The sequence below is a fragment of the Aquarana catesbeiana genome, linkage group LG05 (assembly GCF_042186555.1).
Source record: "Aquarana catesbeiana isolate 2022-GZ linkage group LG05, ASM4218655v1, whole genome shotgun sequence".
NCBI lineage: Eukaryota > Metazoa > Chordata > Amphibia > Anura > Ranidae > Aquarana > Aquarana catesbeiana.
In genome coordinates this window covers 245,461,781-245,488,181 of record NC_133328.1, presented here as the reverse complement: position 1 = coordinate 245,488,181, position 26,401 = coordinate 245,461,781, and the positions used below count along the sequence as shown (strand labels likewise).

General features: G+C 44.5%; 1 protein-coding gene across 10 annotated transcripts in view; it reads right to left on the bottom strand.

The window, feature by feature from the left end:
* BRD9 (bromodomain containing 9) overlaps window positions 1-26,401 on the bottom strand; it is a 101,222-nt gene that overhangs the window by 26,176 nt on the left and 48,645 nt on the right. For all 10 annotated transcript variants that reach the window (XM_073630662.1, XM_073630661.1, XM_073630666.1 and 7 more), the window contains 2 exons: window positions 8,518-8,613; window positions 5,309-5,441 (listed from right to left, as the gene is read on the bottom strand). In XM_073630662.1, coding sequence (XP_073486763.1) covers window positions 5,309-5,441; window positions 8,518-8,613 — 229 coding nt within the window. The remainder of the gene's footprint in view (window positions 1-5,308; window positions 5,442-8,517; window positions 8,614-26,401) is intronic.

Genomic DNA, 26,401 nt, shown 5'->3' with positions numbered 1-26,401 from the left:
AGGCGGTCGTCTTTTGTCCCACGGCGATCAGAGATGAGGGGGAGGCCATCCGTTCGTGCCCCCCCCCTCACGATCGCCGCCGGCCAATCACATCATTCCTTTGCTGCTGTATGCTAAACAGCAGCAAAGGAAATGATGTCATCTCTCCTTGGCTCGGTAATTTCCGTTCCGGCCCGAGGAGAGAAGACAGGTATGTGAGTGCACAACACTACACACACACAGTAGAACATGCCAGGCACACAAAATACCCCGATCCCCCCCCCAATCACCCTCCCCCCCGTCACAAACTGACACCAGCAGTTTTTTTGTTTCTGATTACTGCATTGGTGTCAGTTTGTGACAGTTACAGTGTTGGGACAGTTAGTATTACCCCCCTGTAGGTCTAGGATACCCCCCTAACCCCCCCTAATAAAGTTTTAACCCCTTGATCACCCCAGTGTCGCTAAGCGATAATTTTTCTGATCGCTGTATTAGTGTCGCTGGTGACGCTAGTTAGGGACCTAAATATTTAGGTTCGCCGTCAGCGTTTTATAGCGACCGGGACCCCCATATACTACCGAATAAATGTTTTAACCCCTTGATGGCCCCCTAGTTAACCCTTTCACCACTGATCACAGTATAACTGTTACGGGTGACGCTGGTTAGTTTGTTTATTTTTTATAGTGTCAGGGCACCCGCCGTTTATTACCGAATAAAGGTTTAGCCCCCTGATCGCCCGGCGGTGATATGCGTCGCCCCAGGCAGCGTCAGATTAGCGCCAGTACCGCTAACACCCACGCACGCAGCATACGCCTCCCTTAGTGGTATAGTATCTGATCGGATCAATATCTGATCCGATCAGATCTATACTAGCGTCCCCAGCAATTTAGGGTTCCCAAAAACGCAGTGTTAGCGGGATCAGCCCAGATACCTGCTAGCACCTGCGTTTTGCCCCTCCGCCCGGCCCAGCCCAGCCCACCCAAGTGCAGTATCGATCGATCACTGACACTTACAAAACACTAAACGCATAACTGCAGCGTTCGCAGAGTCAGGCCTGATCCTTGCGATCGCTAACAGTTTTTTTGGTAGCTTTTTATTGAACTGGCAAGCGCCAGCGGCCTAGTACACCCCGGTCGTATTCAAACCAGCACTGCAGTAACACTTGGTGACGTGGCGAGTCCCATAAGTGCAGTTCAAGCTGGTGAGGTGGCAAGCACAAGTAGTGTCCCGCTGCCACCAAGAAACAAACACAGGCCCGTCGTGCCCATAGTGCCCTTCCTGCTGCATTCGCCAATCCTAATTGGGAACCCACCGCTTCTGCAGCGCCCGTACTTCCCCCATTCACATCCCCAACCAAATGCAGTCGGCTGCATGAGAGGCATTTTCTTTATGTCCTCCCGAGTACCCCTACCCAACGAACCCCCAAAAAAGATGTCGTGTCTGCAGCAAGCGCGAATATAGGCGTGACACCCTCTATTATTGTCCCTCCTGTCCTGACAATCCTGGCCTTTGCATTGGTGAATGTTTTGAACGCTACCATTGATTAGTTGAGTATTAGCGTAGGGTACAGCATTGCACAGACCAGGCACACTTTCACAGGGTCTCCCAAGATGCCATCGCATTTTGAGAGACCCGAACCTGGAAACGGTTACCGTTATAAAAGTTAGTTACAAAAAAAGTGTAAAAAAAAAAAAAAATATATAAAATAAAAAAAAATAGTTGTCGTTTTATTGTTCTCTCTCTCTCTCTATTCTCACTCTCTTGTTCTGCTCTTTTTTACTGTATTCTATTCTGCAATGTTTTATTGTTATTATGTTTTATCATGTTTGCTTTTCAGGTATGCAATTTTTTATACTTTACCGTTTACTGTGCTTTATTGTTAACCATTTTTTTGTCTTCAGGTACGCCATTCACGACTTTGAATGGTTATACCAGAATGATGCCTGCAGGTTTAGGTATCATCTTGGTATCATTCTTTTCAGCCAGCGGTCGGCTTTCATGTAAAAGCAATCCTAGTGGCTAATTAGCCTCTAGACTGCTTTTACAAGCCGTGGGAGGGAATGCCCCCCCCCCCCCCACCGTCTTCCGTGTTTTTCTCTGGCTCTCCTGTCTCAACAGGGAACCTGAGAATGCAGCCGGTGATTCAGCCAGCTGACCATAGAGCTGATCAGAGACCAGAGTGGCTCCAAACATCTCTATGGCCTAAGAAACCGGAAGCTACGAGCATTTTATGACTTAGATTTCGCCGGATGTAAATAGCGCCATTGGGAAATTGGGAAAGCATTTTATCACACCGATCTTGGTGTCATCAGATGCTTTGAGGGCAGAGGAGAGATCTAGGGTCGAATAGACCCCAATTTTTTCAAAAAAAGAGTACCTGGCACTACCTATTGCTATCATAGGGGATATTTACATTCCCCGAGATAACAATAAAAATGATTAAAAAAAAAAAAAAAATGAAAGGAACAGTTTAAAAATAAGATAAAAAAGCAAAAAAATAATAAAGAAAAAAAAAAAAAAAAAAAGCACCCCTGTCGCCCCCTGCTCTCGCGCTAAGGCGAACGCAAGCAGCGGTCTGTCGTCAAACGTAAACAGCAATTGCACCATGCATGTGAGGTATTGCCGCGAAGGTCAGATCGAGGGCAGTAATTTTTGCAGTAGACCTCCTCTGTAAATCTAAAGTGGTAACCTGTAAAGGCTTTTAAAGGCTTTTAAAAATGTATTTATTTTGTTGCCACTGCACGTTTGTGCGCAATTTTAAAGCATGTCATGTTTGGTATCCATGTACTCGGCCTAAGATCATCTTTTTTATTTCATCAAACATTTGGGCAATATAGTGTGTTTTAGTGCATTAAAATTTAAAAAAGTGTGTTTTTTCCCCAAAAAATGCGTTTGAAAAATCGCTGCGCAAATACTGTGTGAAAAAAAAAAATGAAACACCCACCATTTTAATCTGTAGGGCATTTGCTTTAAAAAAAATATATAATGTTTGGGGGTTCAAAGTAATTTTTTTGCAAAAAAAAATAAAACTTTTTCATGTAAACAATGAGTGTCAGAAAGGGCTTTGTCTTCAAGTGGTTAGTTGGTGATGTGTGACATAAGCTTCTAAATGTTGTGCATAAAATGCCAGGACAGTTCAAAACCCCCCCAAATGACCCCATTTTGGAAAGTAGACACCCCAAGCTATTTGCTGAGAGGCATGTCGAGTCCATGGAATATTTTATATTGCGACACAAGTTGCGGGAAAGAGACAAATTTTTTTTTTTTTTTTGCACAAAGTTGTCACTAAATGATATATTGCTCAAACATGCCATGGGAATATGTGAAATTACACCCCAAAATACATTCTGCTGCTTCTCCTGAGTACGGGGATACCACATGTGTGAGACTTTTTGGGAGCCTAGCCGCGTACGGGACCCCGAAAACCAAGCACCGCCTTCAGGCTTTCTAAGGGCGTGAATTTTTGATTTCACTCTTCACTGCCTATCACAGTTTCGGAGGCCATGGAAAGCCCAGGTGGCACAAAACCCCCCCAAATGACCCCATTTTGGAAAGAAGACACCCAAAGCTATTTGCTGAGAGGTATAGTGAGTATTTTGCAGACCTCACTTTTTGTCACAAAGTTTTGAAAATTGAAAAAAGAAAAAAAAAAAAAAAAGTTTTTTCTTGTCTTTCTTCATTTTCAAAAACAAATGAGAGCTGCAAAATACTCACCATGCCTCTCAGCAAATAGCTTGGGGTGTCTACTTTCCAAAATGGGGTCATTTGGGGGGGGGGTTTTGTGCCACCTGGGCATTCCATGGCCTCCGAAACTGTGATAGGCAGTGAAGAGTGAAATCAAAAATTTACACCCTTAGAAATCCTGAAGGCGGTGCTTGGTTTTCGGGGCCCCGTACGCAGCTAAGCTCCCAAAAAGTCCCACACATGTGGTATCCCCATACTCAGGAGAAGCAGCTGAATGTATTTTGGGGTGCAATTCCACATAGGCCCATGGCCTGTGTGAGCAATATATCATTTAGTGACAACTTTTTGTAAATATTTTTTTTTTTTTTTTTTTTGTCATTATTCAATCACTTGGGACAAAAAAAATAAAATATTCAATGGGTTCAACATGCCTCTCAGCAATTTCCTTGGGGTGTCTACTTTCCAAAATGGGGTCATTTGGGGGGGGGTTTGTACTGCCCTGCCATTTTAGCACCTCAAGAAATGACATAGGCAGTCATAAACTAAAAGCTGTGTAAATTACAGAAAATGTACCCTAGTTTGTAGACGCTATAACTTTTGCGCAAACCAATAAATATATGCTTATTGACATTTTTTTTACCAAAGACATGTGGCCGAATACATTTTGGCCTAAATGTATGACTAAAATTTAGTTTATTGGATTTTTTTTATAACAAAAAGTAGAAAATATCATTTTTTTTTCAAAATTTTCGGTCTTTTTCCGTTTATAGCGCAAAAAATAAAAACTGCAGAGGTGATCAAATACCATCAAAAGAAAGCTCTATTTGTGGGAAGAAAAGGACGCAAATTTCGTTTGGGTACAGCATTGCATGACCGTGCAATTAGCAGTTAAAGCGATGCAGTGCCAAATTGGAAAAAGACCTCTGGTCCTTAGGCAGCATAATGGTCCGGGGCTCAAGTGGTTAAGGCACTGAGAGGCACACACAGAAAATCACACCTTCTGAACATTTTCTATGGCTAGTTAACATACTTTCTCTCTCTTAATTTCTGCACCACTCTTTCTTGGTGGATACTTCTAAAGTATATAGAGGTTGTCTTCCACACATTGCATGATTAAGATCTGCTCACAGATAATATTCCAATAATATTCAAGTCAACATACTGAAAGTGATTGTAAAACCCTAAGGTGCAAGGAAAGTTTTGAACAAAAATTTCTCTACCCTTCTGCCACGATGTTTACCACTGACCAGCCAAGTCCATGTCTTTCCACGGTCTGCATTTTCCCAGTACAATGGAGACATGGCTGAGCATGGCTAAAGCTGCCAGTAGTGATCATTGTATTCTGATGGTGGGGAAACCTTCCGCTGTCAGAATACAACAGTGCAGTTGGAGGGATTCCCCCATCAACACTGACTGTGCTGATGGGAGAATCAAGCGATTTTCTTTCCTTCATAGAGGGGGGAGGGGAACTGAATGCAGCCACCACATCTAATAATTGTTAAGCTGCAATATATTAAAATTTTTGGTTTGGGTTTAATAATACGGCTTTAAAGTAATTCTACAATCTGAATCTTCATTTTATACCCCATAATTTTATTATGTAAATTTTTAGTTCATCTTATATTTAGAAATAAGAGATATTAACCTTAGTGCACACTGTATTCCTGTGTCATCACCATAACCGGCATACATTAAATCCATCTCATCAGGCTTAAGGTCAGTGAAGAGTGTGTTGTTTTGTAAGGAAAGAGCTGTGCTTGTACTGTTGAGAAATGTAACTAGAAGGAAAAGAAATGTTATTAAATGTATCCAATTATGTTAAAAATAAAATCACATATGCAATCAAGGCACGACTATAAATGAGCAAACAGAAATAGCAGATTTGATTATTTTATTTACATACTGTTCTTATATTACACAATATCATTCACATCAGTATAGCTAGTAGTAATTCGTCACACTCAATATGATATTTTTTCTTTTTTTTTAGTAATGTTGAAGCCATTTTACGACTCATCTAAGTGGAGTACTCAGTTCAAATGGAGTATCGGAAACAAGCCAACTGCTATAAAAAAAAAAAAAATGGTGTGCAACTCTTACATTTCCATCATCAACATTACTATAGATCAGTGGTGTAACTAGAACCTTCAGGGCCCCGGTGCAAGAAACCATGAAGCACCCCCCCCCCTTCCAAAACCGTGCTTCCCGCATGCCCCCTGGGACGTACATCCAGCGCAATCACAGTGGCTCTTTACCATGTGATGTCAGCTGATCACATGTAAACAGACATGCCGGTTATCCGCAGCCCTTTCCTCCCATGCTGTGTCTGTGTTAGGAAAGGACTGCCATTAACGGTCAAGAATGTCAGAAAATTGTTTACACTGATAATCAGTGCCCCAATTCTCAGTGCCCATCAATGCCGCCTATCAGTGCCCATCAATGCCGCCTACAAGTGTTACCTATCAGTGCTCATTAATGCTGCCTATTAGTGCCCATCAAATCTGCCTATCAGCACCACCTATCAGTGCTCATTAATGCTGCCTAACAGCGTCCATCCGTGCCATCTATCAGTACTCTTCAATTCTGCCCATCAATACTGCCTGAGTTCTGCCTATTAGTGCTCATCAATGCCTCCTATCAGTGCCCACCAGTGCCTCCCATCGGTGCCTGTCTGAGTGCCCCCTAGTGCCTTCTCAGGCACTAGGCTGGAGGGGGCCAGCCAGCTGGTATGTGGTAATGTCAGGACGTCACCACATACCAGCTGGCTGGCCCCCGTCGCGGCTGAGTTTTTCGTTTGAAATGTGTTGCTCGGATAATGCTTCTAAGGATGTCAACAGTTCTATGAATTGAAAATAAAGGAAGTTTTTTAAACTTGCTGCACTACGCAGCACCTTCTTTCCTTTTTTCTTGCCTATTATATGCCACGAGTGGTCCCTTCTGGCTAAAGGAGATAAGGAAGTCACAGCCTGCTGTACCAGTTTCTTTTGGTTTTACATTTATTGAACACGTTTATTGAACTCATTTCACATTCATTTAATTATATATGGACTTGTGTTGATTTTATTATATATTTTTTTATTGTGTTCATTTAATTTCCATTCATTTGATATTCAACCTTTGTTCAACAGATAAGTCTTAGGTCTGTTTTTTCACAGTGTTACTCTAGGTAATCCTAGGTAATCCTAGGTAATCCTTTTTGCACATTTTCATAAACCTTATTTTCAGGTTTTTTTTAGGTTGCAGCACCTTTGTCACTGCATTTTTGATATGCAAGGTACCTAGCTTCATCATTTGGGATATTTTCATTTGTGTGGGGGTAGCACGGATTGTTCCTGTTATACAGATTGGTGTGTTTGACTTACAAACATCTCTCTCATTCATTCACTACTTCTGTAGCGCACAACTGAAATAAGAATGCATTCTCCCACCCTTATTCTTGCTTGTTTTTTTGTAAATCTCCCATTGAAAAAGAACAGCAACATTAATTCTGTTACCTGACCCACCTTTCCTCTTGTTCTGTTCCTCCAATGGCTACCAATCACAAAACTAACATTATTAAAAACTTTGACATCAACTTAAAACCCCACCACGTTTGTCCCTCCATATATGTCTACAATCATTTCAAGTTTTTTCACGGACCTAACTTCTGATTTGCGCAAAATCTTCTCTACTACACTTAGGCTCAAACCTCTCTCTCATTATTAAAGAACATCCTAAACCTCATGTACTCGAGCAAGCATGGAACAAAACAATAAATATTAGTATGTTTATCAGTTATTTCCTTTTGCAGCTTCTAAATAGCCTCATGCTAATGGTAAGGTATCAGTGAAACTGCCACACAATTTTCACCTGCACTGATGAGTTAGTTATTGCTGGCCAAGTAATGCAGGCTACCAGGACCCTCGCAGCAGCCTTTCCTGACCACATGGTTATCCCTCTCACCATGCACAATGCCTAAGCCTCCCTGGACACACACATGCCTGTCCAGAGTGTGTTCCAACAGGCAGAAGTACACACCCTCAAAAGGCTGGACCTTTAGAGCCCTCAATTAGATTTACCCCAAAACATGTCATGGTCTTATCGTAGAGAGGCTTGTGCCTTCAGAGAAGTTACACCTCAGCTGGGTTCTCCCACCCTGGAGGGATATGGCCAGTTATGAGACAATGGCTGCCACACAACATCCTCTCCCCAGGAAGTGGAAGGCAACCCACAGTGACGTCACTGCCCGTGAACCTCCGAGGACCAATGGAAGTGACGTCTGTCCATTCCTCCAACAAACTGGAAGGACCCTGGTAGGCATGCGTGCCTTTGCCTGTACTGCCAGTGTTTGCTAAGGTGCCCCTGTAATAGTACCTCACCTGCCCACTGGAGATCCCCAGATGCGACCTGCAAACATCCTTCCTTACCCTTTCCCCCATTCTTGGAGCAGGACCTCCTTGACTGTTGACGCCAGAGAATCATTCCCAGGTATCTCCTTGGAACGAAAGGGTAAAAACAACAAAACAGAAGTTGCTGTGCATGTGGCTGCAGAGAACAAGAACTGAAGGGCAGTAGTGGGTGGAGAGCTTTTAACTTCTCTCTGTGCTTGTGTTTCCTGTAGGAGGAGGAGCCTATCTCTCATGTGACCGTTCTGGAGGATGACTTGGGAAAGTGGTTCTGCTTTCCAGAATGTTTGGAAAGGATTAGACTACCGATGTAGAATACCACAAATGGTTCACTTTACTCCAAAACACAAATCACCATAGGAGGTAAACACCAATTCTAAATCATACACAATCTTATGAATAGAAGAGCCTTTCAACTAGCATACACTGCAGAAAAACTCCAAAATTCAATACATTTATTCTTTCTTACCTTTATGCCTGCGGTCATCTTTAAATCCCAGTGACGTAAAGCTAGGTAACAGTTTGCTTGAGAGAGAACTTAAATCCACTGGTTGCGTTTCTTCATCTAAAAAATAAAAAATAGGATTTAGTTTTAGCCTTAGTCTTAGGACTAAAATGGCATTTTAGTTTTAGTCCCACTTTAGTCTTCTGAAAGTGTTTTAGTTTTAGTCTTAGTCTTTGACTAAAATGTCATTTTAGTTTTAGTCATCGTATTTTAGACGACTCAAATCTCCAGTACATTTTAGTCTAATATAATCATTTTAGTCAACTAAAATGGAGTGTGCACAGTATACACAGCCCCCCACAGCACACAGAACCCCACAGTACACAGTCCCTCACCCTATGCACAATACAAAGCCCCCCACAGTACACAACACACAGGCCACACCCTCTGCACAATACAAAGCCCCCCACAGTACACAGCACAGCCCCCACCCTCTGCACAATACAAAGCCCCCCACAGTACAGTCCCCCACCCTCTGCACAATACAAAGCCCCCCACAATACACAGCCCCCCTGCATTCCCAGGAGACCCCCAATCTCCTGGGACAGCACTGCCAGCGTACTCTAAAATTAAGAATAAATCACTGCCAGCCCTTTCTCATACACAGCTCCTCCTGTGTCACTCTCATTGTAAATCAAAGTCTCTAAATTTACCTCATAGCTTCGTTCTTGCATGGACCCGGTCACATGACTGCTCTCCTCTGAAGATTCATGGATGGTCATGTGACCACTCTCCTCCAATCTAAAGCAACACTCTGAGGAGGAGGAGCAGGAGGAGGAGAGCGGCCAACAAGAACGAAGCTTTTGAGGTTAGAAGCTTCAGCTTACAATAAGTGACACAGGAGGAAGAGCAGTATAGGAGAAGGGGTTGGCAATGATTTTTTCCTAATGATAGACTTTTCTGGCAGTGCTGTCCAAGCGCCAGGAGATGTAGAGCGGCTGGCTTGACCACCCCCCAATATGTGGCACCCGGGGGCGGACTGCCCGATCCCCACCCCCTATTGGTAAAAAACAAATATCGGCGTATACACTGTTATATACAGATAAATCCAGTAAATTCATGAGGGTAAATGTCCCTCCTTGCCATTACCGTCCCATTTTCGTTCATTGGAAAATTCTATTTTCGTCATAGTTTTCGTCAGTTGACGAAAATGTACTGTGCTTTTAGTTTAGTTTTTGTCACTGTAAAAAAGCCTCTGATGAAAATTATGACAAAAACGTTTTAGTTGACGAAATTAACACTGCTTCCAGGAGTACCTCAGTTTTTGTAGCAAAGCAATATACTTAAACCCCAAAAGAGAGGAGGGACCTCTGTGTCCCATAATGTACTCCAAGAAAAGAATTTTACAGGTAAGCTGTTATAAAAATCCTATTTTCTTTATGGTACATCATGGGACACAGAGCCTGAGTAATAACTTAATGGGACGTCCCATAGCAATGCTATTTGAGGGGAGGGAGACACAACCCTTAGGGTACCCCCAGACTTGAGGACCTATACTGCTGCCTGCAGCACACTGCACCCAAAGGCGATATCCTCCTACCTCCTTACATCCACTTGATAAAACTTGGTGAATGTATGTACTGAAGTCCAAGTTGCGGCCTTACAGATTTGAGCCATAGAGGCCTGGTTAAGCACTGCCCAAGAAGCACTAACCGCCCTGGTAGAGTGCACCTTGACTTGAAAAGGGGGAATCTTACCCCTTAAATTATAAGTCCGAATTATAACTTGCCGAATCCACTTAGCGACAGTGGATTTCGACGCTGCCTGTATTTTCTTAGGACCCTCTGGCAGAATAAATAAGACATCAGTCTTTTCCGAATCTGAGCAGTTGTCTTTAGACTTTCACTGCTCTCACCACATCAAAACAATGTAGTGACTTTTCTTCCCTGGAACATGGTTTTGGAAAAAAAAAAAAATGATGGCAGGACAATATCTTGGTTCAGGCGAAAACCTGAAAAAACTTTTGGCAAAAACTCTGGATGAGGACATAACACCACTCTGTCCTCATGAATAATCAAATATGGCTCTTTACAAGAAAGAGCAGCCAATTCCGAAAACCTCCTTGCTGAGGATATAGCAACCAAAAATACCAACTTCCTTGTCACAAGAACTAAGGGAATATGTTGTATCGGTTCAAACGGCTGTTTTTGTAACACTGACAAAACTAAGTTCAAGTCCCAAGGGTTCAAAGGAGGTTTGACTGGCGGATTAAGCCGCATCACCCCTTGCATAAAATCCCAGACTAGAGAATGTGAAGCAAGCGGTCTTTGGAATAAGACCGATAAAGCTGAGACTTGGCCCTTAATAGTACTCAAGGCCAAGTTCATCTCTACCCCTAATTGTAGAAAGGCAAGAATTCTGCCTATGATATATCGCCGAGGGTGCCACCCCTTGGATTCACACTAGGAAACATAAGCCCTCCAGACCCCATAATATATAGTTCTGGAAGCTGGCTTCCTTGCATTAATCAGGGTAGAGATAACTGACCCGGAAAGCCCACGTTTCTTCAGAATGTGGGCTTCACTAGCCAAGCCGTTAAATTTAGAGATCGCAAGGTAGGATGGAATATCGGCCCCTGTGAAATTAGGTCTGGCCGTAGTGGAAGGGACCATGGATCCTCCACTGTCATCTTTACGATTTCTGCATACCATGACCTTCTGGGCCATGCTGGTGCTACCAGAATTACCAACTTTCTTTCCAGCTTGATCCTGAAAAGAAGAAGTCGTGGCAGCAACTGAATAGGGGGGCGGCACAGTGGTGTAGTGGGTAGCACTCTCACCTAGCAGTAAAAAGGGTCGCTGGTTCGAATCCCAACCACGACACTACCTGCCTGGAGTTTGCATGTTCTCCCTGTGCCTGCGTGGGTTTCCTCCGGGTACTCCGGTTTCCTCCCACACTCCAAAGACATGCTGGTAGGTTAATTGGCTCAAAAAAAAAAAAAAAACAAAAAAAAAAAACTGGCCCTAGTATATTAACGTGAGTTGGGGACCTTGGATTGTGGGCTCCTTGAGGGTAGGGACTGATATGAGGGTGTACTCACTCAGGTTGAACTGGATGGACTGGTGTCTTTATTCAACCTTACTAACTATGTAACTATATGAATGCATAAATCAGTGAGAACTGATCCCATGGGGTCACTAACGCATCTGATCCGCATGCGAGTGGATCCCCTGTCCTAGACACAAAGTTGACTAACTTCATTTTGAATCTGGACGCTAGAAGATCTACGTCCGGAGACCCTCATCTTTGGTGAATAGCCCGAAAATGTCAGAATGAAGAGACCATTCCCCTGGGAATAACTGCTGGTGACTCAGGTAGTCCGCCTGCCAATTTTCTACTCCCGGAATGAAGACTGCCGATAGACATGGAACATTCCTTTCTGCCCAAGTTAGAATATGGTTCACATCTATCTGTGCTGCGCGACTCTTGGTGCCCCCTTGGTGACTGATATAGGCCACAGCTGTGGCATTGTCAGATTGTCCTATCAGGATTCAATCTCGTAGCCTGAAAGTCCAGGCCTTTAGAGCCAGACGCACTGCCCGAATCTCTAGGATGTTGATGGGCAAGGCTTTCTCGTTTTTAGACCACTGTCCTTGGACAGTTGTCCTCTCTAGTACTGCTCCCCAGCCTGAAAGGCTGGCGTCCGTCATTACCACCTTCCAGATAACTGGTCTGAAAGATTTTCCTTTTAGCAGATTCTGGGTTAGTAACCACCAACTGAGGCTTTGGGACACCCTTGGGGACAGCCGCATTGGCAAGTCTAAAGCTTGAATTGTTTTGTTCCAAGCAGACAGGATACTGTTTTGCAACAGTCTCGAATGGAATTGAGCATAGGGACTTGCTTCGAATGAAGCTGCCATCTTTCCTAACAACCTCATGCAAAGGCGAATGGTGGGATCTCCTTTTGACCTGACCATCCGCACCAGCTCTCTTATGGAGTTGATCTTTGCCAGAGGTAAGAACACCTTTTCAGACCCAAATACTCCAGCTTTTTTAGCGGTTTTAAGGAAGACTTCTCTAGGTTGAGAATCCAGCCTAGACTTTTCAGGTAAATGGTTGTAATGCGTACACCTTGCTCCAAACCAGCCACCGACTGGTCTATTAGCAATAGATCGTCTAGGTATGCCAAGACTGTTATGCCCTGTGCCCTTAACCTGGCTAGAGGTGGGGCCAGGACTTTTGTAAACACTCGGGGTGCTGTAGCTAGCCCGAAGGGCAAGGCTACGAACTGGAAATGCTGCTGTTCTACCTCGAACCGCAGAAAGCTTTGGTGAGTGGGAAATATGCGAAAGGAGCGGATGTTCAGAAACGGATTTAGATTGTTTTAGATCTACTATGGGTCTGACATCTCTGGTTTTGGTACCATAAAGAGGTTTGAATAAAACCCCAAACAGTGCTCTTCTGTGGGAATCTGTATGATCACCCCCTGAGATATTAATCGGTCTAGCGCCCGAAACAGAGATTGTATTTTCTCTGGATCTTTTGGAACGTTTGACCTCAGAAAACAAGACAGTGAAAAGTCCCGAAATTCCAGTTTGTACCTTAGAGATACTGTGGAGCTAACCCATCTGTCCTGAATTTCCTCTTGCCAGACTTGTGAGAACTGCAGAAGTCTCCCCCCCACCTTGGCAAGGGGAGGGGGGGGGGGGGTCGCCTCTTCATAATGAGTCCTTAGAATTCTGTTTTGAAGGTTTCCGGCCCCAGCGAATGCCCCTGGCGTAGGAGAAAGAGCCCGTTTAAATGAAGGGCGTTTATATTTTCTTTTGAATGGCAAAAGAGTACTTTTCCCACTGGAAATCGTTTGGATGTATTTGTCCAAATCAACCACAAATAGCCGATCCCCATGAAAAGGGAGTCAGGAGTTTTTTGCATGGTGTTTCGGCTGACCAACTTTTCAACCACAGGATTCTACGCATGTGTACTAGTACAAGCGCAAGGCGAAACACCTGGTGAATGGAATCTCTAAAGGAGTCTATGGCAAAACATAATGCTCTTGGTAGCTCAGCTAAATCCCGGGCCTGTTGTGCAGGAACCTCTTTAAGGGCCTGTCTAAATTGGTCCTTTAAGGATTGACAGATGCCTATTGCAGCAACTGCAGGCCGAGTAACAGCACCTGCCAAAGAAAAAGAGGACTTTAACAGGAATTCCAACCTTTTATCTGTTGGATCCTTAAGCATTTGTGCATTGTCTACTGGGCAAGTTAGACTTTTGTTCACACTGGAAATCGCAGCGTCAACTGCTGGTACTTTCCATTTTTTGGTGAATTTTTCCTCCATGGGATAGAGAACTGAGAATCTCTTAGGAGGAAGAAAATGCTTATCTGGGAGATCCCAATCAGCATAGATAAGCTTTTCTAGTAATGCATGGATGGGAAACGCATGCAAAGGCTGTGAGAGTTTTAAAAGGAACCCAAGGAAGAAACTGAACTTTCAGCAGAGTCTGTTAAAGGCAGCATGAAAGTAGAACAAACCATCTCAGTAAGAAATTGTATCAGCAACTTCTCAGATTGTGAGGCTGAAAAAGGTTCATCTACCATTGTTTCCTCTGCAGAGGAATCATCGGTTTGTCTTTCCTCCTGATCGCCTGAGGGTAACACCTCATCCTGTACCCATTGTTCCCTTGATAAAGGGTCTAAGGTGGGGGAGGGGGATCTGACACGCTTCCTATCCTGTTGGATGGGAGATGCGATTAAAGGTGCTAATCTTCCAGACCCTGCAGGGTGGAGGAAAATTCAAGTTAGACTTACCAGTAACTTGTTTTCCAGGAGTCTTTCAGGACAGCACTTGAGAGAGAGAGAGTGTGACTCCTCCCCTTGCAAACAGGAAACACCTCTTCCTCCAAACTTTAAAAGGAGGCTCCTTTCCACACATTGTCAGTAGTAGTAGTAGTAGTAGTAGTAGTAGTAGTAGTAGTAGAGAACCTCCGGCCCCAAACTGGAACACATAATCGAGATATGATTAGTCACAGTGTGTGTATGTATATATATATCTATATCTCAATAGGGCGGGATGCTGCTGTCCTGAAAGACTCCTGGAAAACAAGTTACCGGTAAGTCTAACTTGCATTTTCCCTTAACGTCTTTCAGGACAGCACTTGAGGATAATAGAGAGACTTACCCCCCCTAGGGAGGGACCACAGCCCGCAGAACCTTTCTGCCAAAAGTCTGATCCCCTGCTGACAGGAGATCCAGTCTGTAATGACGGACAAACGTTAAGTAGCTTGACCACGTAGCCGCCTTACAAATCTGATCTGGGGTGGCACCAGCTCTTTCTGCCCATGTAGTGGCCTGGGCCCTCGTTTAATGAGCCCTAATTCCCAGCGGGGAAGATAAACCCATTTAAGAATAGGCTACAGAAATAGCTGTCTTAAGCCATCTAGCCAATGATCCTTTTGATGCTTGGTGGCCTTTTTTGTTTCCAGAAAAAAGAACAAATAATGAATCTGAAGCTCTAAACCCTCCTGTTACTTACAAATAATCTAATAGGATATGTCTTACGTCCAAGCTGTGAAACTGCCCTTCCTTTTTACCCGAAGGGTTAGCACAAAAGGTTGGGAGAGTAATCTCCTGAGACCTGTTACTAAAGCTTGCCACTTTTGGCAAAAACCCTGGATCTACTTTAAGGACAACCCTATCAGTAAAAACTGACAAAAAAGGCTCTTTTACTGATAGGCCGTGCAGTTCACGAATCCTTCTTGCTGAAGTAATTGCGACCAGAAGAATAGTTTTCAAAGTTAAATTCTGTAGGGATATGGCCTGTAAAGGCTCAAATGTTTTTTTTGCCAGAGCTTGCAGAACCACCGAGAGATCCCAATTTAGGAAATGCCTCACCGGGACCGGTCTAGACCTGGAAAGTGCTTTGAAAAATCTCATGATCAGAGTTTCTGAAGAGAAGGATCTCTCCTGATAAACTCCCAAAGCGGCCACCTGCACTTTAAGAGTGCTGACCGCAAGATCCTTGTCTGCACCTTTTTGCAAAAACTCCAGCACTGAAACTAGGTCTTTAACATCCCTATGTTCTGAATGACAGAATGAAACAGACTTTCCATACTTTGGCGTAAATATCCCTGGTTACCTTTTTTCTACTGGAAAGCAATGTAGTAGTAAAATGCTCTGAAAAGCCTTTGCTTCTCATTAATTGCTCCTGAGATACCAGGCAGTGAGTTTTAACCTGCCTACATCTGGATGATGCACTGGACTCTGAATCAACAGATCCTGACTGAGCGGAAGATGCCAATATGGTTTGATTGCCAACTGAAGAATTGTGGCAAACCAAGCTCTCTTTGGCCAATATGGAGTAATCAAAATTATTGATACTCTCTCTGTATTTTTCTCAACACTAGTGGGATTAACCGGAATGGAGCAAAAGCATATCCTAGGTGAAAATCCCACAGATGTGCCAGAGCATCTATTCCCTGAGAGCAATTGTCTCTGAAGGGAGAAAAAATGCGGGAGCTGCGCGTTTAGTAGCTGGTCCATCCTTTTTTCCATGGGATCTCATAACACCCCCATGTCCTCGAATGCCAAATCTGTTGACCTCGAGACTTGGGAAAACGCGGCATCTAGTTTGGGGGTTTTGTTCCAAACCGCCGCTGGATCTTCATCAAAAGGGAAACGCCTTTTTAAGGCTTTGAGAAAGAAAGGTTTTCTCTCTGGCTCTGTCCACTCTTTCTTAATAGTCTCAGAAATAACTGAGTGTACTGGGAAATTGCGATTTTTGTGTTCGCTGAGCCCTGCATACATTTTGTCATGCAGAGATAACTCCTTTCTTTCCTCTTCCAGACCCAGTGTGGTATAGATTGCTTTTAACCAGTTGCCAACTGCCTCACGACGATATACGTTGGCAGAATGGCACGGGCAGGCAGAATCACGTACCTGTACGTGATCTGCCTCCCGATCGGACCCCCCCCCCCCCCGTGCCCGAGGCGGTCGGCATTTCTCCCCCGGCGATTGGAGGTGAGGGGGGAGGCCATCCATTTGTGGCCCCCCTCCCGATCGCTCCCAGCCAATAGAATCATTCTTCTGCTGCTGTATAGTAAACAGCAGCAGAGGAAGTGATGTCATCTCTCCTCGGCCCGGTATTTTCCATTCTGGCGCCGAGGAGAGAAGACATCCGAGTGCACAACACACACACAGTAGAACATGCCAGGCATACATTACCCCCCCCCCCCCTTTACCCCCTGATCACCCCTCCCCCACCCATCACACTGACACCAAGCAGTTTTTATTTATTTATTTTTTTTTCTGATTACTGCATTGGTGTCAGTTTGTGACAGTTAGTGTGGTAGGGCAGTTAGTGTTAGCCCCCTTTAGGTCTACGGTACCCCCCTAACCCCCTCTAATAAAGTTTTAACCCCTTGATCACCCCCCACCCCCCGTCGCCAGTGTCACTAAGCGATCGTTTTTCTGATCGCTGTATTAGTGTCACTGGTGACGCTAGTTAGGGAGGTAAATATTTAGGTTCGGCGTCAGCGTTTTATAGCGTCAGGGACCCCCATATACTATCTAATAAATGTTTTAACCCCTTGATTGCCCCCTAGTTAACCCTTTCACCAGTGATCAACGTATAACTGTTACGGGTGACGTTGGTTAGTTAGTTTATTTTTTATAGTGTCAGGGCACCCGCCGTTTATTACCGAATAAAGGTTTAGCCCCCTGATCGCCCGGTGGTGATGTGCGTCGCCCCAGGCAGCGTCAGGTTAGCGCCAGTACCGCTAACACCCACGCACGCAGCATACGCCTCCCTTAGTGGTATAGTATCTGAACGGATCAATATCTGATCCGATCAGATCTATACTAGCGTCCCCAGCAGTTTAGGGTTCCCAAAAACGCAGTGTTAGGGGGATCAGCCCAGATACCTGGGAGCACCTGCGTTTTGCCCCTCCGCCCGGCCCAGCCCACCCAAGTGCAGTATCGATCGATCACTGTCACTTAAAAAAAACACTAAACACATAACTGCAGCGTTCGCAGAATCAGGCCTGATCCCTGTGATCGCTAACAGTTTTTTTGGTAGCGTTTTGGTGAACTGGCAAGCACCAGCGGCCTAGTACACCCCGGTCATAGTCAAACCAGCACTGCAGTAACACTTGGTGACGTGGCGAGTCCCATAAGTGCAGTTCAAGCTGGTGAGGTGGCAAGCACAAGTAGTGTCCCGCTGCCACCAAGAAGACGACAAACACGGGCCCGTCATGCCCATAATGCCCTCCCTGCTGCATTCGCCAATCCTAATAATTGGGAACTCACCACTTCTGCAGCGCCCGTACTCTCCCCATTCACATCCCCAACCAAATGCAGTCAGCTGCATGAGAGGTATTTTCTTTATGTCTTCCCGAGCACCCCCACCCAACGAACCTCCCCAAAAAAGATGTTGTGTCTGCAGCAAGCGCGGATATAGGCGTGACACCCACTATTATTGTCCCTCCTGTCCTGACAATCCTGGTCTTTGCATTGGTGAATGTTTTGAACACTACCATACACTAGTTGAGTATTAGCGTACAGCATTGCACAGACTAGGCACACTAACACAGGGTCTCTCAAGATGCCATCGCATTTTGAGAGACCCGAACCTGGAACTGGTTACAGTTATAAAAGTTACAGTTACAAAAAGTGTTAAAAAAAAAAAAAAACCCACAAAAAAAATAAATAAATAGTTGTCGTTTTATTGTTCTCTCTCTCTATTGTTCTGCTCTTTTTTACTGTATTCTATTCTAAAATGTTTTATTTTTATTATGTTTTATCATGTTTGCTTTTCAGGTATGCAATTTTTTATACTTTACCGTTTACTGTGTTTTAGTTTTAACCATTTTTTTGTCTTCAGGTACGCCATTCACGACTTTGAGTGGTTATACCACAATATGCCTGCAGGTTTAGGTATCATCATGGTATCATTCTTTTCAGTCAGCAGTCGGCTTTTATGTAAAAGCAATCCTAGCGGCTAATTAGCCTCTAGACTGCTTTTACAAGCAGTGGGAGGGAATGACCCCCCCCCCCCACCGTCTTCCGTGTTTTTCTCTGGCTCTCCTGTCTTAACAGGGAACCTGAGAATGCAGCCGGTGATTCATCCAGCTGACCATAGAGCTGATCAGAGACCAGAGTGGCTCCAAACATCTCTATGGCCTAAGAAACCGGAAGCTACGAGCATTTCATGACTTAGATTTCGCCGGATGTAAACAGCGCCATTGGGAAATTGGGAAAGCATTTTATCACACCGATCTTGGTGTGGTCAGATGCTTTGAGGGCAGAGGAGAGATCTAGAGTCTAATAGACCCCAATTTTTTCAAAAAAAGGAGTACCTGTCACTACCTATTGCTATATTTACATTCCCTGAGATAACAATAAAAATGAAAAAAAAAAAAAAAAAAAAAAAAAAAAGAAAGAAAAGCACCCCTGTCCCCCCCTGCTCTCGCGCTAAGGCGAACGCAAGCGTCAGTCTGGCGTCAAATGTAAACAGCAATTGCACCATGCATGTGAGGTATCACCGCGAAGGTCAGATCGAGGGCAGTAATTTTAGCAGTAGATCTCTGTAAATCTAAAGTGGTAACCTGTAAAGGCTTTTAAAAATGTATTTAGTTTGTCGCCACTGCACGTTTGTGCGCAATTTTAAAGCATGTCATGTTTGGTATCCATGTACTCGGCCTAAGATCATCTTTTTTATTGCATCAAACATTTGGGCAATATAGTGTGTTTAATGCATTAAAATTTAAAAAAAGTGTGTTTTTTCTCAAAAAAAATGCGTTTGAAAAATCGCTGCGCAAATACTGTGTGAAAAAAAAAAATGAAACACCCACCATTTTAATTTGTACGGCATTTGCTTTAAAAACATATATAATGAGAAAAGCCAATGTAGCACCAATATTTAAAAAGGGCCCAAAAAACATCCCTGGGAATTACAGACCAGTTAGCCTAACATCAATAGTATGTAAACTCTTGGAGGGGATGATAAGGGACTATATACAAGATTTTAGTAATAAGAATGATATCATTAGCAGTAATCAGCATGGATTCATGAAGAATCGTTCTTGCCAAACCAATCTATTAACCTTCTATGAGGAGGTGAGTTGCCATCTAGATAAAGGAAGGCCCGTAGACGTGGTGTATCTGGATTTTGCAAAAGCATTTGACACAGTTCCCCATAAACGTTTACTGTACAAAATAAGGTGCGTTGGCATGGACCATAGGGTGAGTACATGGATTGAAAACTGGCTACAAGGGCGTGTTCAGAGGGTGGTGATAAATGGGGAGTACTCAGAATGGTCAGGGGTGGGTAGTGGGGTCCCCCAGGGTTCTGTGCTGGGACCAATCCTATTTAATTTGTTCATAAATGACCTGGAGGATGGGATAAACAGTTCCATCTCTGTATTTGCAGACGATACTAAGCTAAGCAGGGCAATAACTTCTCCGCAGGATGTGGAAATCTTGCAAAAAGACCTGAACAAATTAATGGGGTGGGCGACTACATGGCAAATGAGGTTCAATGTAGAAAAATGTAAAATAATGCATTTGGGTGGCAAAAATATGAATGCAATCTATACACTGGGGGGAGAACCTCTGGGGGAATCTAGGATGGAAAAGGACTTGGGGGTCCTAGTGGATGATAGGCTCAGCAACGGCATGCAATGCCAAGCTGCTGCTAATAAAGCAAACAGAATATTGGCATGCATTAAAAGGGGGATCAACTGCAGAGATAAAACGATAATTCTCCCGCTCTACAAGACTCTGGTCCGCCCGCACCTGGAGTATGCCGTCCAGTTCTGGGCACCAGTCCTCAGGAGGGACGTACTGGAAATGGAGCGAGTACAAAGAAGGGCAACAAAGCTAATAAAGGGTCTGGAGGATCTTAGTTATGAGGAAAGGTTGCGAGCACTGAACTTATTCTCTCTGGAGAAGAGACGCTTGAGAGGGGATATGATTTCAATTTACAAATACTGTACTGGTGACCCCACAATAGGGATAAAACTTTTTCGCAGAAGAGAGTTTAATAAGACTCGTGGCCACTCATTGCAATTAGAGGAAAAGAGGTTTAACCTTAAACTACGTAGAGGGTTCTTTACTGTAAGAGCGGCAAGGATGTGGAATTCCCTTCCACAGGCGGTGGTCTCAGCGGGGAGCATTGATAGCTTCAAGAAACTATTAGATAATCACCTGAATGACCGCAATATACAGGGATATGTAATGTAATACTGACACATAATCACACACATAGGTTGGACTTGATGGACTTGTGTCTTTTTTCAACCTCACCTACTATGTAACTATGTAATGTTTGGGGGTTCAAAGTAATTTTCTTGCAAAAAAAAAAAATAAAATGTGCATAAAATGCCAGGACAGTTCAAACCCCCCCCCCCCCCAAATGACCCAATTTTGGAAAGTAGACACCCCAAGCTATTTGCTGAGAGGCATGTAGAGTCCATGGAATATTTATATTGTGACACAAGTTGCGGGAAAAAGACAATTTTTTTTTTTTTTGCACAAAGTTGTCACTAAATGATATATTGCTCAAACATGCCATGGGAATATGTGAAATTACACCCCAAAATACATTCTGTTGATTCTCCTGAGTACGGGGATACCGCGTGTGAGACTTTTTGGGAGCCTAGCCGCATACGGGATCCCAAAAACCAAGCACCGCCTTCAGGCTTTCAAAGGGCGCAAATTTTTGACTTCACTCTTCACTGCCTATCACAGTTTCGGAGGCCATGGAATGCCCAGGTGGCACAAAACCCCCCCAAATTACCCTATTTTGGAAAGTAGACACCCCAAGCTATTTGCTGAGAGGTATAGTGAGTATTTTGCAGACCTCACTTTTTGTCACAAAGTTTTGAAAATTGAAAAAAAAAAAAAAATTTTTTTTCTTGTCTTTATTTTCAAAAACAAATGAGAGCTGCAAAATACTCACCATGCCTCTCAGCAAATAGCTTGGGGTGTCTACTTTCCAAAATGGGGTCATGGGTGTGCCACCTGGGCATTCCATGGCCTCCGAAACTGTGATAGGCAGTGAAGAGTGAAATCAAAAATTTACTCCCTTAGAAATCCTGAAGGCGGTGATTGGTTTTCGGGGCCCCGTACGCAGCTAGGCTCCCAAAAAGTCCCACACATGTGGTATCCCCATACTCAGGGGAAGCAGCTAAATGTATTTTGGGGTGCAATTCCACATATGCCCATGGCCTGTGTGAGCAATATATCATTTAGTGACAACTTTGTGCAAAAAAAAAAATAAAAAATTTGTCACTTTCCCGCAACTTATGTCAAAATATAAAATATTCCTTGGACTCAACATGCCTCTCAGCAAATAGCTTGGGGTGTCTACTTTCCAAAATGGGGTCATTTGGGGGGGGGTGTGTGTGCCATCTGGGCATTTTATGGTCTTCAAAACTGATAGGTAGTGAGGGGTGAAATCAAAAATTTACACCCTTATAAATCCTGAAGGCAGTGATTGGTTTTCGGGGCCCCGTACGCGGCTAGGCTCCCAAAAAGTCCCACACATGTGGTATCCCCGTACTCAGGAGAAACAGCCGAATGTATTTTGGGGTGCAATTCCACATATGCCCATGGCCTGTGTGAGCAATATATCATTTAGTGACAACTTTTTGTAAATTTTTTTTTTTATTCAATCACTTGGGACAAAAAAAAAAAAATCTGAGTTAGACTTACCGGTAACTCCTTTTCTGAGAGTCTTCCAGGACAGCCAATGAGACCTTGGGCTCCTCCTACCAGGACAGGAAACACGTCACCCCCACCAGATAAAGTGGGGGTCCCCCAGGCCCATGTCAGTCTTCTCAAGAACCGTAGGACCCTGCAAAACATATGTATAATACACATAACTTCAGACAATACTGGATGGGAATCCGGCTGTCTTGGAAGACTCTCAGAAAAGGAGTTACCGGTAAGTCTAACTCTGCTTTTCTCCAAGCGTCTTTCAGGACAGCCCATGAGATGATGAGCCAGAACTTACCAGTCTAGGGAGGGACAACTGCCTGAAGGACCTTACGAGCAAACGCCTGCTCCTGAGCTGATAGGAGATCCAGGCGATAATGTTTAATGAAGGTCGAGTAACTGCCAAGTGGCAGCCCTGCAAATTTGTTCCGGTGAGGCACCAGCCCTCTCAGCCCAAGACGTAGACAAGGCTCTAGTTGAGTGCGCAGTAACAAAAAGGTGTAGGAACCTCCCTAATTTTTTAAGCTTCCACGATGGCTTGCTTTATCCATCTAGCCAATGTGGCTTTAGATGCACTATTCCCCTTGTGAACTCCAGAAAAGAGGACAAATAAGGCATCAGTTTTCCTAAAGGTCTTGGTGACCTCAAGATAGACTAAGAGAATCCTTCTTACATCTAGAAAACTAAATTTTATTTCTAAGTCGCCCTGTGGCGAACTACAAAAGGTTGGCAATACAATGTCCTGAGATCGGTGGAATGTACTTGCCACCTTGGGCAAAAAACCTGGATCGGTTCGCAAAACAACACGATCCTCAAAAATCTTGAGGAAGGGCTCCCTTACTGATAGGGCCTGCAACTCACTTACCCTACGAGCTGAGATAACAGCTAGGAACACAGTTTTTAATGCAAGTAACTTAACTGACATACTTCCCAGAGGCTCAAACGGAAATTCTACCAGAGTTTGAAGTACTAGGGACAGGTCCCACGTTGGACAACTTCTCACCACTACTGGTCTGGCCCTAGGAGATAGATTTGAAAAATCTGGCTATAGTGGGATTTTCCAGGAGAGAAAACTGGAGGAACACACTAATAGCTGCCGCCTGTACCTTTAAGGTACTAACAGAAAGACCTTTGTCGACACCCTCTTGGAAAAATTCCAAAATAGACGGAATATCATGAGTTAATCTTTCATTTTCAGATAACCACGAGTTAAACCTTTTCCAAATATATGGCTCTAGTAACCGGCTTCCTGCAATTAACGAGAGTCCTGACTACGTTGTCAGAGAACCCTTGGGCGCTCAGTATCTTTTCTTCAGATACCAGGCCGTCAAGTTTAAGGAAACCACCTGAGGGTGTGATACTGGACCCTGCAATAAAAGGTCTTCCCTTTTCGGAAGACTCTGCGGAGGCTCTGAAACCAGAGACTGTAGCAGGGAAAACCATGGCCTCTTGGGCCAAAATGGGGCAATTAGAATCAGATCGGTCTCTTCCAGCAGAAACTTTGAGGACTTCTGGAATCAGTCTGATTGGCGGGAAGGCATAACATAGGCCTGGAGGCCATGGGTTTGCCAGAGCATCGATCCCCAAGGCTTGGTCTGCCGGGTACATGGAAAAGAATATCTCCGTCTTGCGGTTGTTTCGGTTTGCGAACAAATCCACTACGGGATAACCCCATCTTTTGGTGAGGTCTGCAAAGACTTCGGGATGAAGGGACCAGTTGTCTCGGTCTATCCTGTGACGGCTGAGATAATCTGCCAGGCAATTGTTTGTCCCCTTCAGGTGTACAGCAGAAATAGAAGTTAGATTCCCCTCTGCCCATGAAAGGATCTCCTGGGCAATGGACTGAAGCCTCTGGCTTCTCGTGCCTCCCTGCTTGTTGATATACGCGACATTGTTCGACAGAATTTGGAGGTTGTGACCCCTGATCTCCATCTGAAAAGACTGCAGGGCTCTCTGGACTGCAAGCAGCTCTCTTTGATTGGATGAGGCCCTTGCCTCCTCTGGGGACGACTCTCCCTGTGCTAATGCATTGCTGAGGTGGGCCCCCCATCCCCAGGAACTCATCCGTGGCAATCCTTTGGGAAATGGGAAAGGACCATGGGAGACCTCCTGCTAGGTGCTGACCAGCTCTCCACCACCACAGGCTTCTTTTTATCCTGTCGGGAAGCCGGATCCTTGACTCCAGGGACCTTACGTCCCTTTCCCAGTTTCTTAAAAGAAACATTTGTAACGGACGCTGACTGAGTCTCGCCCATGGTACTGCGGGAAAACATGAGGTCATAAGACCCACTGCCCTCGACACCTGTCTCAGAGAGACTGACTGGTTGGTCTGCAATGCTGACATAGTCTGGAACACCTTGGTAATCTTCTCCTGAGGAAGAAAAACTCTTTGGTTCACTGAGCAAAAATCATAACCCAGATAAGTTACTTTCTGGGCTGGAATCAAGGACGATTTTTCTTTGTTTATCAGCCAGCCTAGGGACTGTAAGAAGTCCTGTACAGCCTGGAGATCCTCCAGCAGCCTTTAGTTTGATTTTGCCACGATCAGGAGGTCGTCCAAGTAAGGGATAACAGTTATCGCCTTTAACCTTAGTGGAGCCAGCGCTTCCCCCAACACCTTCGTAAAGATGCGTGGGGCTGAGGAAAGACCAAAAGGGAGGGCTTGAAATTGAAAATGTCGGGTCCCCATACCCATCTCCACTGCCAATCTCAAAAACTTTTGGAAGGCTGGATGGATAGGGATGTGAAGATAGACATCCCTTAAGTCCAACGTGGCCATAAAGCAGTTTGGGTATAGTAGGTTTTTGATTGTAAAAACCGTCTCCATACGGAAATGCTTGTATCTGATGGACTTGTTTAAGGTCCGGAGATTCAGGATAAGTCAAAATTTTCCTGATGGCTTTCTGACCACAAATACATGGGGATAGAATCCCTTGCCCTGCTCTGACTGAGGAACAGGAATCAGGACTTTTTGATCTAATAAGTCTCCGATCTGGAGACCCAGAGCCCTCGCTTTCTCCAGATCTTGTGGAGGAAATATGACCATGGTTGGTGAACAAACTCCAGCCTGTACTCGTTGGTCACTAGGTCCAGGATGAAGGGGCTCAGAGTGACTGCTGCCCACTGTGGGATGAAGGCCCTCAATCTCCCTCCCACCGGGGAACACAAGTCACTGTGGTTTGGCGGGCTGTTGAGGAGGGTTAAACAGCACTCCCCCTTTGCCTCTGCCTTTGTGCCCAGTCCAATGCTTTTTTGGCCTGCTGTCCTTTTCTCTAGGACTCTGTTGCCTGCTTTGGCCACGAAAACATTTTCTGGCTGTCGGAACTCTTTCTCTGGAAACGCCTTTTTCTTATCAGCCGTGCGTTCCAGTGCCTCCTGTAGACCTGGGCCAAATAAATGATCGCCAGTTAAAGGAAGGCCACAAAGGCGCAACTTGGAGGCCGAGTCCCCTGACCAGGTCTTAAGCCAAAGGCTTCTCCTGACCGAGTTCACTAGAGCCGAAGTCCTGGCCGACATTCTTACTGACTCAGCGGAAGAATCTGCCAAAAAACCCACTGCCTGAAATAGGAGAGCAAAAGACTTTAAAATTTGCTCTCTGGAGGTACTTGCTGACAGATGTGACTGAATCTGAGTCAACCAAACCTCCAGATTTCTGTCCACACAAGTGGAAGCCAGAGCTGGTTTCAGGTTTCCAACCGCTGAGTCCCAGGCTCTGTGGAGAAGGATATCCCCCCTCTTGTCCATGGGATCCTTAAGCGTGCCCATATCATCGAACGCTAGGTCCGAGTTTTTTGAAACCTTTGAAAGAGGTGCGTCTAACTTGGGATTCTTATTCCACGGCTGCGCAGTGTCCTCATCAAAAGGAAACCTCCTTTTTAGGTTACTAGAGAAGAATGGTTTTCTCTCAGGATTATCCCATTCCAGTTTAATAGTATCAACCAAAGAACTACGAACTGGAAAAACTCTTGATTTTCTCTTATGCAATCCTTTATACATAAAATCATGTTTGGATAACTGAACCTCTTCCTCTTTTAATTCAAGGGTAGTATAGATAGCCTTTAATAAGTCATCTACATCCTCAACAGATAACTTAAATCTTGAGCCTCGAGTGGATTCTCTATCCCTGGGCTCTGTATCTGACCCTGATTCTTCCAGAGAAGAACGGGTAGATCTGACCTCAGCCTCAGAGTCCTGACT